The 14,448-nt window shown below is 40.9% G+C and overlaps 2 protein-coding genes across 5 annotated transcripts in view; one reads left to right on the top strand and one right to left on the bottom strand.

Moving 5' to 3' along the window:
• Positions 1–3,493, top strand: part of LOC140727662 (E3 ubiquitin-protein ligase DZIP3-like) — a 94,551-nt gene extending 91,058 nt beyond the window's left edge. For both annotated transcript variants that reach the window (XM_073045298.1, XM_073045299.1), the window contains 2 exons: positions 2,040–2,129; positions 3,144–3,493. In XM_073045298.1, coding sequence (XP_072901399.1) covers positions 2,040–2,129; positions 3,144–3,254 — 201 coding nt within the window. In that variant the 3' untranslated portion in view covers positions 3,255–3,493. The remainder of the gene's footprint in view (positions 1–2,039; positions 2,130–3,143) is intronic.
• LOC140727663 (SH2 domain-containing protein 1B-like) overlaps positions 1–14,448 on the bottom strand; it is a 225,657-nt gene that overhangs the window by 185,351 nt on the left and 25,858 nt on the right. The window lies entirely within an intron of this gene.

Consider the following 14,448-nt stretch of genomic DNA (forward strand, 5'->3'; position numbering starts at 1 on the left):
GTGCTATCTGATTTGTTTTTATTAAGTCCACGCTTTCAAAAGGGCACTTGACCCTCACCAAAACCCAACGGTGCAACAGTTCCCATTCAGACTGAGTTATCTCCCACTCTGAAATGACATGGGAATTTGGTTTCCCCAATCGTTAGACACTCAGCAAAGATGGTGTTCCTCATCTTCCATTTGGGCAGATAAAATATTTCTGTATCTAGTAAGTAATTAGAAAGGCAAGTGGAATTTTGGCCTTTACTGCAAAGAGAACAGAATGTAAAAATTAGTACAAGTGAACATAGAATTGTAAGAGCATGCCTGGAACACAGAAATTGGTGAGATTTCAGTGAATATTATTTGCCTTCTGGATGATGGGGCTGTTTGAGGAGAAGTGAAACAGGTCACTGGAATTTATTTAAGAAAAGGGAAATTACTGTTTTGAAATGTAAGATTTTGGAGGAAGTTTGACAGGATGATTACTGATAGGCTATGTCATATCACGGGAGAGATATTTCAGAGTAAGGAAACACCCACTTAAACCAAACTGGGGGATAAGTTCCTGGATGCGAATTTTTGGAATTCTTATTGCCAAACCAGCCATAAATTGAAGTTTGGCCTTCAGGGGAAGGGTAAAGTCTTTTAAGGAGCTGACAGGAAACAGGAACTGAGCCTATAAGCAATGAAAAGTTGGTGGTGGAAATGTGGTGAAAACAGAAACTGCTAGAAGCAATCAGCAAGTCAAGCAGCATTTGCAGAAAGAGGGCGAGTTAGTTAATGTTTCAGAACTGAAATAATAACTGTGTCTCTCGCCACAAATGTTGTCTGACCTGCTGAAAGTTTCCAACATTTTTCTGTTTTTATTTCGATGAGTTATGACTGCTTTGAGTTGGCTGTTGAGCCCTCTCCTGCTTCTGTAGAGTTTAGGTGGTGGAGGAGTAATAAACCAGCGATTATAACCATTCTATTGAATCAGCTGATGATGCAGTTACTGAGAACGAGAGGAAATCTGTCAGCTAGATATTATGCACTACCTAACTAAAGGGAGCTAACAGAATGACAGCTTTATTAGTGAAGACTGTCACGTGAGTATAAAAGTATTTTGAAGTTTGTAACCTTTGTCAAGTGGCAAGAAGGAAGCTGTCAGCACAAAGCTCCAACTTGTGAAAAAGTTTTCCGCTCTTATTTTTTTCAATCCCAACCTGAAAGAGCAATGTGACGAAAGTTCATCTGTTGCATGTGACCATAGTGCATAATGACACAAGTACAATCGCAATTCCCCGGAAGCTTGAGCAAACAACACAACACTGGAGGAGCTCCGCAGGCCGGGCAGCATCAATGGAAAAGAGTAACAGTCAACATTTCAGGCTGAGACCTTTCTATAGGACACTTCTTCCCACAGATGCTACCAAGTTTCACCGGCACCTATAGTCTCCCAAAAAATTGCTTCATTCATATCTACCAAACTTAAAGCCATTCCTCTGCATTTCTACATTAGCAATTCACTGAATAAACCAAGGTTCATATTATTATCAAAGTATGCATGCATAATACAACTCTGAGATTTGTCTACTGGAGACAGCCATTAAATACAGAAAAGACATCGACTATCCCCCAACCAGCATGAAAAAGAAACAAAACTGGCAGACCCCTCGCCCACAGCAAAAAGCAGCCACAAAATCAACAATCCTCCATACATAACAACCCCCAACCCATTCACTCGCAGGAAAGAACAGCAACAGCAGCACCACACACAAAAAAATTAATAGATCACTCACCCGCCAACCGACCACAAAAACAAAACACCGAAAAACTGAAGGAACCAATGTAAAGTACAGTCCAATAATCCCATTATATTGGCTTCCTGTATATTCACTGTTCTGTATATAAATAGTGCTATTGAATGGCACCTCATCTTATAATTTTAATTTCTAATACTGAACTGCTAGGCTATTACCAAGTATAATTATTAGGGATAGAGAGCTTATAATTAGCAAGTCCATATTATTGGGGATAGAGAGCTTTTTGTAATGCAAAATCCTTGTGTTTTCTAGAGTGAAGAAGATCCTTGTGTGATATGTCATGAAGAACTTACTGCAGAATCCATGCTTATTTTACCGTGTGCTCATAAGTTCCACTCACAGGTACCGTAAAGCAACTTATTTTTATTCACGTTTTGTTGTCCAACTACAGCAAATGAAAACTCAGGCAATACATTCAAAGCAAAATACCACTGAACAAGACTGTATTCGTGGTAGAATAAATCTTTATAGCAGTAAACTGCATTCCCAACAGCGTTGCTGAATATACAAAATAAAATTCTAGTTAATAGAACATAAAACAGTACAGCACAGGCCCTTCAGCCCACAATGTTGTGCTAATATAAACCTACTCCTCCATCGACCTAACCCATCGTACTTGTTTTACTGTTGGGTAATATGGAAAAAAAGGTTCTGTACGTCACAGAATGACAGGATACTTTGAAACTGTTCTAATCCATGCCAGGGAACCAAATGAACAAAAAGACTATGGTAACTGACAAAGTGTGCATTAAAGGTATTGAGGTCCTCCGGGAAGGATGAGTCAATGCCACGTACGCACCTCGTAGGAAGTTACGACATGCAAGCTCTGTTACAGCTGTCGAGCTGTCCAACTATTATTTCAGCTCAGACTGAAATTGTCTCTTTGTGCTTGCAATGGCCTTCCAGATATCATGTGTGGACTTCTTGTATAACTCTGTGTTGTTAACCCTAAACCCTTTAGATAGAGTATACAAGATCATTCCACATTTGAGATTTTCAGATTCTTAGAGTCTGGAAATCCCACCTCTAAACAGTTCACAAATACTTTGCACCTCCCTTTTATCATTTCAATGATCAGGATTTCACTATGTCCCTTACATTGTGACATTTGAAGCATTTCCTTTTTCATGTCCGGATTCTATCCAGAAAATGTGCTATTCTTGTAGAAAAGAAACATACTAATCAAGTAATTTCTTCTGCGCACAGTACAGAATTCACCGATGAATTATGGCTGTAATTTAAAATTGCAAAACACCTTTCATTCCTAGACCATGTTCATACAAGTAATTTTAGTTATAGACTTAAAGCACTGATTACAGCAAATTGATTGTTAATCTATTTTTTTCCCCTACATAGTGCATTGAACCATGGCTGAATGAACAGAGAACCTGTCCGACTTGCAGACTTCATGTTGTGCTACCGCGGGAGTTCCCAGACCTTCCTAGTCGGAAAATTCCTCCATTGTAGAGTAGACATTGTTAAGATTTTTTGCATATGTTAAACCAATTAGAACCAATCTGTCTGGACGTGCCTGGACACACCCCTCTGCTGACTGTTCCTGTGGCTCCTTCCACAGATCCCTGAATAAAGGTAATTGTGTCAGTGCTCCTCCCACAGTCCAGGGCAGTCATACAGCATGGATGTGTATCCATTTTACTGTTAATAGAAGCCTTTAATAAAGGCTTTTAATAAAAGATCTCACCGTGCCTGGTGGTGCTTTGCCTGCCTTCCGCTGCCACTGATGCCTCGTGTATAATCAGCTTTCTATAAACTGACTGAATTTTCAGAATGTTTTGTGAGATCCACAAGATTTTAAATGAAATTGTGAAGGTATAGTATGATTTAGTATAGCAATTTTTCATGAAGATGAGACATGGCTGGCTTTGACAGACAAAGAGTTTCGTGGCAGCTATTTACAAGTATGTGAAACTTGTCTCCAGTGGAACTTCCAGCCAACAAAAGGAATTGTAAACAATAATACCAGGAGATATAGGAGCAGAATTGGCCCATTGAGTCTGCTCTGCCATTTCTTCATGGCTGATCCAATTTTCCTCTCAGTCCCCATGTCCTACCTTCTCCCCGTGTCCCTTCATACCCTGACCAATCAAGAATCTATCAACCTCTGCCTTTAAATATACATAAAGAATTGGCCTCCACAGCTGCCTGTGGCAAAGAATTCCACAGATTCTTCACTGTCTGGCTAAAGAAATCCTCCTCATCTCCATTCTAAAAGGATGCTCCTCTATTCTGAGGCTGTGTCCTCTGGTCTTATACTTCCCCACCTCCCTTTTACACTTTCTGTATCTGAAAATACTTTTAGTTTCCTCTATAATATTATTGATTAGCTTATGTTAGTATTCCATAATTAAAAGTATTAATAACTTTTTAATTGCCTTCTGTTGGTTTTTAAAAGCTTCCCAATCCTCTAACCTCCCACTAATTTTTGCTCTATTATACGCCCTCTCTTTGGATTTTATGTTGGCATTCATTTCACCTACCAGCCATAGTTGTGTCATCCTGCCTTAAGAATACTTCTTCCTCTTTGGGATTATCTATCCTGTGCCTCCCAGAAATTCCAGCCATTGCTGCTCTGCTGTCATACCTGCTCATGGTCTCTCTAAATTCCCCCTCCTATAAACCAGCACCAACAAAATTTTAGCAATTACCTGCATATTAGAAACATAGAAAACCTACAGCACAATATAGGCCCTTCGGCCCACAAAGTTGTGCCGAACATGTCCCTACCTTAGAAATTACTAGGGTTACACAAAGCCCTCTATTTTACTAAGCTCCATGTACCTATCCAAAAGTCTCTTAAAAGACCCTATCATATCTGCCTCCACCACCGTTGCCGGCAGCCCATTCCACGCACTCACCACTCTCTGAGTAAAAAACTTACCCGACATCCCCTCTGTACCTACTCCCCAGCACCTTAAAACTGTGTCCTCTTGTGGCAACCATTTCAGACCTGTGAAAAAGCCTCTGACTATCCACACGATCAATGCCTCTCATCATCTTATACACTTCTATCTGGTCACCTCTCACCCTCCATCGCACCAAGGAGAAAAGGCCAAGTTCACTCAACCTATTCTCATAAGGCATGCTCTCCAATCCAGGCAACACCCTTGTAAATCTTCTCTGCACCCTTTCTATGGCTTCCACATCCTTCTTGTAGTGAGGTGACCAGAACTGAGCACAGTACTCCAAGTGGAGTCTGACCAGGGTCCTAAATGGCTGCAATATTACCTCTCGGCTCCTAAATTCAATTCCACGATTGATGAAGGCCAATACACTGTATGCCTTCTTAACCACAGAGTTAACCTGCACAGCTGCTTTGAGTGTCCTATGGACTCGGACCCCAAGATCCCTCTGATCCTCCACACTGCCAAGAGTCTTACCAATAATACTATATTCTGCCATCATATTTGACCTACCAAAATGAACCACTTCACACTTATCTGGTTGAACTCCACCTGCCACTTCTCAGTCCAGTTTTGCATCCTATCAATGTCCTGCTGTAACTTCTGACAGCCCTCCACACTATCCACAACACCTCCAACCTTTGTGTCATCAGCAGATTTACTAACCCATCCCTCCACTTCCTCATCCAGGTCATTTATAAATATCACGAAGAGTAAGGGTCCCAGAACAGGTCCCTGAGGCACACCACTGGTCACCGTCCTCCATGCAGAATATGACCCGTCTACAACCACTCTTTGCCTTCTGTGGGCAAGCCAGTTCAGGATCCACAAAGCAATGTCCCCTTGGATCCCATGCCTCCTTACTTTCTCAATAAGCCTTGCATGGGGTACCTTGTCAAATGCCTTGCTGAAATCCATATACACTACATCTACGGCTCTACCTTCATCAATGTGTTTAGTCACATCCTCAAAAAATTCAATCAGGCTCTTAAGGCACGACCTGCCTTTGACAAAGCCCCCATGACTATTGTAGCATTGCCCTTTTGGCATGCATTTTGAATCTCCTGTTGGAACTTGTAGACCAGATACTTAATACTGTTTGGGGCTTTGTATATAACTGCAGCCTCTTTTTACCCTTGCAGTTCCTTAGCTCTATCCACAATGATTCAATACCTTCTAACCCTATGTCACCTCCTTCTAATGACTTGATTTTATTTTTTACCAACAGAGCAACACCGCCCCCTCTGCCTTTCTGCCCGTCCTTTCAATACAGTGCGTACCCTTGAACATCAAGCTCCCAGCTATAATCTTTCACCATGAATCTGTGACACCTGCAACATCACATCTGCGAATCTGCAAGTTTACCTTATTCCACTGAGGACATGAACAAAAATTGGCCATGAACAAAAATGTAATATTTCCTCACCAATAAACTTAAAAATAGGAACCTGCTCAGCAACATTTTTTTGTTTTTCACAACACAAAAAACCAAGAACAGCATTAATTTGAGGAAGTATTTAATGTAATTTGTGGCATAGACCTATTAGGAACACAAATTTGTTTTAAATATAACTACACTTTGATCAGTTACGTTTAATAATATTCTGATGAGTTAAATGAGCTAGTCTTTTCCTGCTGAGATTACAACCCTCTTGCTTTTCGTGGAGCCTCCAAGAATTATACATTCATGCACAAATAACTAGAGCTTTTAAAATAGTATTTTTTAAAATCCCTGCTTGTTGCATTAACTGGTGCTAACCCCAGTCAATTTCAGAATCTAAAAATGCTCACTCTTGTTTTCAAATCCTTCATGGCCCACTTCCAAGTTTAAAACTAAATTTTTGCTCATTTCTTGATCATGCCAGATTTAACTGAGAGCGAGATCTTCAGCTGCCTAGGACGCAAGTACTGAAATTCTCCCCCTAAACCACTGTTTCTCCCTTTTTGAGATATTTATTAACCTTTGGCCAAGCTAATGAGATCTGGTGTGAAATTGTGTCAATGCACAATAGAGTATACTCTGGTGTTAATGCACTCCTGAAGTTTGTCTTTTGAACCTGCTCTGTTTTTCAATACAGCCATGGCTGATCCTTTCAATAGCACGTTCCCACTCTGTCAATAGGGACGAGAGAAGTACAAGGGTATAGGAGGATTCCAAATGTTGTTCTCTTGTCCAAGAAAGGGAGTAGAGATAACCCTGGAAATTACAGATCAGCGAGTCCTATTTCAGTGGTGGGGAAGATGTTGGAGAAGATCCCGAGGGACAGGATTTATGAGCATTTGGAGAGACATGATCTGATTAGGGATAGTCAGCATGCCTTTGTCAAGGGCAGGTTCAGTTTGTGCCCTTTAGTTCTCGATACCCCCATCCTAGGAAACATCCTCTCCACATCCACCTTATCCAGTCCTTTCAACATTCAATAGGTTTCAATGAGATCCCCACGCATTCTTCTAAATTCCAGTGTGTACAGGCCCAAAGTTACCAAATGCTCCTCGCATGTTAACCCTTTCATTGCCAGAATCATCTTCGTGAACTGCCTCTGGACTCCCTCCAATGACAATGCATCCTTTCTGAGATATGAACATAGAACATAAAAATCTACAGCACATTACAGACCCTTCGGCCCACAATGTTATCCTGACTAACCTACTCTAGAAACTGCCTAGAATTTCTCTACCACATATAACGCTCTATTTTTCTAAGCTCCATGTACCTATCTATGAGGCTCTTAAAAGACCCCATTGTATCTGCCTCCACTACTGTCGATGGCAGTGTATTCGATGCACCCACCATTCTCTGTGTGAAAAACTTACCCCTGACATCCCCTCTGAAAATACTTCCAAGCACCTTAATAATGCCCCCTCATGCTAGCCATTTCAGCCCTTGGAAAAAGCCTCTGGTTAACCACACAATCAGTGTCTCTCATCATCTTATACACCTCTATCAGGTTACCTCTCATCCTCTGTCGCTCCAAGGAGAAAAAGTCAAGTTTACTCAACCTATTATCATAAGCCACACTCTCCAATCCAGGTAAAGCTCCTCTGCGCTCTCTCTGTAGTATCCACATCTTTCCTGTAGTGAGGTGACCAGAACTGAACACAGTACTCCAAGTGGGGTCTACCAAGGTCTTATATAGCTGTAACATTAGATAGATAGATAGATACTTTATTCATCCCCATGGGGAAATTCAACTTTTTTCCAATGTCCCATACACTTGTTGTAGCAAAACTAATTACATACAATACTTAACTCAGTAAAAAATATGATATACATCTAAATCACTATCTCAAAAAGCATTAATAATAGCTTTTAAAAAGTTCTTAAGTCCTGGCGGTTGAATTATAAAGCCTAATGGCATTGGGGAGTATTGACCTCTTCATCCTGTCTGAGGAGCATTGCATCGATAGTAACCTGTCGCTGAAACTGCTTCTCTGTCTCTGGATGGTGCTATGTAGAGGATGACCTCAGAGTTCTTGAACCCACTTTTCTCACAGCCAACTCTTTGGTTTTTGGGATGCAGTTTATCAAATATTTAATTTCTATGAATTTATTTAGCACTAAATATTTTTGAACAAAATTGTCCTTTGACTCTTTGTTCCTTATGTTTCTGGAAAGTTATTTGTGTACTCTTCCCTAAAGACAGGGCCAAAGTACTTGTTTAAAAATTATCCAGGCTTCTGACTCAGGGATATACATTAGAGTATATATTTTCTTTTTACTTAGATCTGAATTTTTTACAATACATATTTCCCAAGGCATAACAGAAAGCCATTCATTTCATCAAATGTGTAGCAGTGGTGAGAGTATATCTGGAGAACAATAGACTGTAATGGTCTCCTTAGTTAAGGAACAATTTAAATATTGGATGATGTTCAAAAGTTTTACAGAATTAATACCTGGAATGGACAAGATGCAAAAAGATTGGATAGGCTAGCCTTGTACTGGTTAGAATTTAAAAGGACAAGAGGGGACTTCATTGAAATACTAAAGATCCTGATACTTCTTAACAGGGTGCAAGTAGAGATAAAATTTGGTAGATACAGTATGCATATGAAAATATATTTCCTTTGTGCTGCCCATTTAAAACTGAGTTGAGGAGCCTGTTCTTCCCTCTCAAGACCGAATTTTTGGGATACTACTTCAAAGGGCAGTGGAAGCAGAGATTTTTTCTAATGTCTCTTAGCTGGAGGGAGATGTATTCTTGATAAGGAAGCAGGTCAGATCAGCCGTGACTTTACATTGATAGCTGTTCAAGTACGACAGAAACTGATTACGGTCGAACTCTGATAATCCAACATTTCCATCTTCAGAAATCATGACTTTCTGCATCTGTCTCATCAGGCAGATGTTTCCTGCGCTCTGTTGAAACCTTCTGGGTTCACTTCAAATTTTGTTTTCAGAGTGAGTAATGTCAAAAAAGTGAACTAAAGTTGTACTGGGGTACAAAATGGGGTAATGTACACTTGTCAGGAAAATCCACCAGTCCAGAGTGCACCAGATTATCAGAGTATAAGAAATCACTGGTCATTGACATTTATCCGACTTTCTTTTATCTTCCGTCAGCATTGCTGCTGCAGTACTGACTGGAATTTATTTACTATAAACACTGTGAAGCAACAATGAACCCAAATGCCCAGCTCCAATAATTCTACAGTAATACATTCTGCAGTGCTTCACGTTAACACTGCATCTTGCCCTTGGGTTCCTTCTCCTGTTCCCCACCCCCCAAACTCAATTCTCTTCCTACAAAATATAAACAAGGACCCCTTTTACACAATTCCATGTCAGGAGAGGAGTTGCTTCCACTGTTGTATCTGACATCATTCAAGGGTAACTGACTAGCCAGCAAAGAGACAGATTAATAAAAATAAAATAGACTATTTACGAAATTTAAAATGAGTTGATCGATTCCTTCCAATTTCCAAAGGGAGACTTTGGTTTAGGCGATTACTCCTCCAGCACAACGGTAGGAGTAAAGACAGAATTAACAATTACCGGTAACCTACAATTGTCAGCACTACCTAAACAGTGGTTGATTAAAAAGCAGAAATTAAAAAGTGGCTTTAGCAAGCTGTAGCTGACCTGTTTATGTATTTATTTTCTACACATACCGTAATTGTTGAGGCACAGAATGAGACCATTCAGCCCATCAAGTCTGTGTCAGCTTCTTGCAGTGCTGCTCCCATCAATACTGCTCCCTGTTCTTTCCTCATAGCCCTCTACATTACATTAACCCAAGTGCTTAACTCAACTCTTTTGAAGGTCAGGAAGAGAAAAGTGGTTATTATTTTCAATCATTGACCTTTCTTCAAAGATTCACATGAAAGATACAAATCGCAGGTCTTAACTGTTTCTCTCAGCGTATTTGACCTGCTGAGCATTTCAAGCATACATAGAAGGGTCTCGGCCCAAGACTTTGACTGTTAATTCCCATTCACAGATGCTGCTTGATTGCTGAGCTCCTCCAGCACATTGTCCTATTTCAGCTTTCGAATATTTTGCCTTTGAAGGCACTGACTGGTTACGTTTCCACCTGCCCCAGCATAAAGTCAAGACTATATTAGTCTGCCAAATGACATTTTGCTAATACTGTGTTAAATCAACAGTTGTTTCCCCATGTGCCAACTTGAACTTCTGTCTCTCAGCTGCTGGCAGAAACCGAGGGCCACACAGAGATGCAGCGTCTCGCCCTGTGGCCACACCACTCCAGCGATCTATGCTGGGTTCTGATTTTGGAGACAGCCTGTAGAGTTTGTAGGTTTTCACTATGGACGTGCAAGTTGCTCTGGTATCACAATACGTCGCAGAAGTGTGCTGGTTGGTTAAGTGACTACTGAGAGTTAATGCCCCCCAGATAGATGGACAGCAGGAAATCAGTGGCTGTCAATGGACATCGGAGAGTACAAGTTACAGGGAAATAAGTATGGGAATGGGATTTCAGGAAAGAACTGAAAGGCAAATGGATACTTTTATGTCAGAAAATATGAAAACCTTCCTCCATAATTTGCTTCAAAATACCCATGTCAGGGTGCTGCTTACTTATGACAGCTCAACATTTAAAGTTCTGATCGAAAAGCTCCAGAACCTGGGCCTCTGTATCTCCCTCTGTAACTGGATTCCGGCTGCCAATCTAGATGACCACAATCTGTGCAGATTGGAAATAACATCTCCACCTCACTGACAATCACTGGCATACCACAGGGATGTGTGCTTAGCCCACTGCTCTACTGTCTCTACACACGACTGTGCAGGTAGGTACAGCTCAGATGCCACCCGATGGCGACGAGAGGGCGTACAGGAGCGAGATATATCAGCTAGTTGAGTGGTGTCGCAACAACAACCTTGTATTCAATGCCAGTAAGACCAAAGAACTCATTGTGGACCTTAGGAATGGTAAGATGAGTGAACACACAACAGTTCTCACAGAGGGATCAGAAGTGGACAGAGTGAGCAATCTCCAAGTTCCTGGGGCTCAACATCTCTGAGGACCTGACTGGGACTCAACATATCAATGCAGCTATAAAGAAGGCAAGACAGCAGCTGTATTTCATTACATATTTGAGGAGATTTGGCAGGTCACCCAAAACACTTGCAAACTTTTCCAGATGTATCATGAAGAGCATTCTCCGCACTGTCCGTTATGGTGGTGGGGGTGGGGGGCGCTACTGCACAGGATCAAAGTAAGCTGCAGAAAGTTGTAAAATTAGTCAGCTCCATCTTGGGCATTAGTCTCTATAGTATCCAGGACATCTTTAAGGAATGGTGCCCCAAAAAGGCTGTGTCCATCATTAGGGTCCCCCACTACCCAAGACATCTCATTCACCAGAGAAGGAGGTACAGAAGCCTGAAGGCACACACTCAATGATTCAGGAACAGCCTCTTCCTCTCTGCCATCCGATTTCTGAATCGACACTGAAACCATGAAGACTCCATCATGATGTTTTCTTAATTTCTATTTTTTGCACCAATTATTTAACCATTTATATATTAGTCTTTTTCTATTATCATGTATTGCATTGTCCTGCTACTGCTAAGTTAACAAATTTCACAGCATATTCTGATGATATTAAACCTGACTCTGAGAAAGTATTTGAATTGTTTGCATGAGGAGTCTGCTACAAAGGATAGTTTGGGACAGGAACGCACCTCGAGCAAATTTCAGCTTCCATCTCAATTTCCATGCAGCCCTCCATTTATCAAGCAGATGGGAACCTTAAAAAGCCCATTATTCACAAAGGTAATGAGCTGAGGTAAAGGTTAAGGTTGAGATACAAGTTATTGATACAAGAATACAGTAAGCTTTGATGCAAGCCCTGCAAATTCTACACTGCATATCCTGTGTCTGTGCTGCTTAAAAAAAATTGCGGTTAACCTCTCTGACTCTGTCAAATTTCCACCTTATATTTGTAAGTGGAAACATTTCATATGAAACAAACCTGCTCTTAAAGATCTCATAGAAACTACGTAGAGGTGGTAAAAACCCACGGTGACAAGGATATACTTCACTTTTTCTGACCAGCTGCTTGTATCACTAAGCCACGTTCAGTGATAAAACGGAAGACAAGTATATTGTTTAAATGAAAAGTACTACATAATACTACAGCAATATTATGTGAGAGAGAGGGGTGATGGAGTGGGGGGGAGACGGGTGGACGAAGGGGGGAGACGGGTGGAGGAAGGGGGAACGGGAGGGAAAGGGAGGGGGAAGAGGGGGAGGGCAAGAGATATAGCCTCTGTTGTGCTTTCTTTGTAACTGCATCGATATGTCGAGCTTAGGCTAGATCCTCAGAGATATTTGTTATAATCGGAAATATTTAGATTATTTTTTCTTCTAGTTAGTATTTTGAGTTACTGTTTTGTGGTATTCATTAAAATGCTCAGTAATAAAGTACCCACTGCTTAACTTTCATTATGAATAGAGTTTCAAAATTTTATTCCAAAAAAAAATCAATCTTCACACTGACACGGATGAGCTGCAAAAAAAGTGCATTTCCTTCGTTAAGCTGGTTTACCACAGGATATGAAGATGTTGTTTATGACAAGAATTCTGGGTGGAATTTAATGTTATCTGTAGGAGCCATGCGTCTGTTTTCTATCTGCACTGTATTCCGTGTTGCACATTTATTATGGTAACTAGTCATATGAGTGAGGGCGTGGTAAAAGTGAAGGGAATAAGTTAGGTATTCGCGCTTTGTTCTGGGCAGTTTAGTTTTCGTATTGGGGACTGACGGATGTCATATCTTTTGTTTACCGCTTCATTGCATTGCTTCACGAGTGTACATTTTGCTAGTTGCAAGTAAAATATCGAACACAGTTCTTTGACTTTCTGGAACATTATTACTGGTTTGATTAGAGGGTGCATCATACAATGATAACAGCCCATGCTAGGTCACCAGCAGTGGCATCCATTGGTTTCTTAGAATAGCCCCTACATTCTGTCAACAAGAGATTTCGACAGTTATACCAAATGAACATCGGCATTCGGACGTAACTGGGAAATGAGAAGCACCACAACCAGGAGCAGCTTCTGGCAAGTAATGACCTTCTGCTGATTCATGCTATGTGATCAGGGTTGGAGCATAGTTCGCAATGGTCGTTGCGGACTTTAGTGTGGTGTTTGCCTAAGAGTTTGGTACCTAGTTCTGTTGAAATACTGAAATATTTCAATTGCCAACATCTGAATTGAATGCCGTCGTTTTCCCTGGTCCATGCACTTGGAAAACAACACGAGTCAAGCTGGAAGCAGTGACCTTCAAGTTGGGCCTAAAAGAGAAATTAAACTTACTGGCAAAGTTTTATTGTCTAGAATTGGTGGTATTCATAAGGAATATAATAACATTATATAACATTATTAAGAAGATTAATGATTTAATACCGTTAATTAGGAGTTTCCTGGTACCAGAAGAGCAAGTTGTCTTGCAAGTGCAGTCTCATTTGGACAATTTTAAAAAACCTTTGTGAAGACGTTACCAAACAACGTAACTTGCTGTTGTCTTTAATGCCTATTTCAGAGCAAGATAAACAAACCGAAAGCTTTGCAAATGTTCAGATGCTTACGCTTGTTAATACTGTCACAACTGAAGACGAACAGTGGTTGAAACAAACATACATTGTTGAAGGTCAGGTTGCTGGAGTAAACGAAAATATTTATAAAGCCACAGGGCGTGCTTTGATTGATGATTTTCAGAATGACATACACTCTGAAGACTGCGTCTAACGTGTACGCAGCAGGTTCTTTAGCTAGCAGAACGTCTTCGGCATGCATTAGAACAGAGGCTGATTTAACTGAGTTATGCACAACGCAACAACAGAATGGAAGAACAGCTTCAGAGGAATGAGGAGCAACTTCAGAGAGGAAAGGAGCAGCTACGAAGAAAGATAGAATAGCTTCCTTTGCAGGAAGAAATTGCAGTCAAAATGGCCAAGGCAAAAGTGCTGAAGGCTTCAAATGCTGGGGGGGGGGGGGGGGGGGGGGGGGGCTGCAGATGCTCCAGCAGGGCAATTCTATGGTGAGAGTTCCTATGTTGACATGACACAGAGAAAAATCAGCATACTCTATGCCAATGTGGATACAGATATTCTTCAAATATCTCTGAGCCACAAGTTTGGACCCGAAAGGTCATTTCAGGGTGTTCACTCTCAGCCTGCACCAAGGAGGTATTCTGAACTGATGCCATATCCAAATTGCTTCTCAGGACATTGATTTACAGCATATTGACACCCATGTTTCACATTACTG

This window comes from Hemitrygon akajei, chromosome 5 (assembly GCF_048418815.1).
Source record: "Hemitrygon akajei chromosome 5, sHemAka1.3, whole genome shotgun sequence".
In the NCBI taxonomy this organism is placed as follows: domain Eukaryota; kingdom Metazoa; phylum Chordata; class Chondrichthyes; order Myliobatiformes; family Dasyatidae; genus Hemitrygon; species Hemitrygon akajei.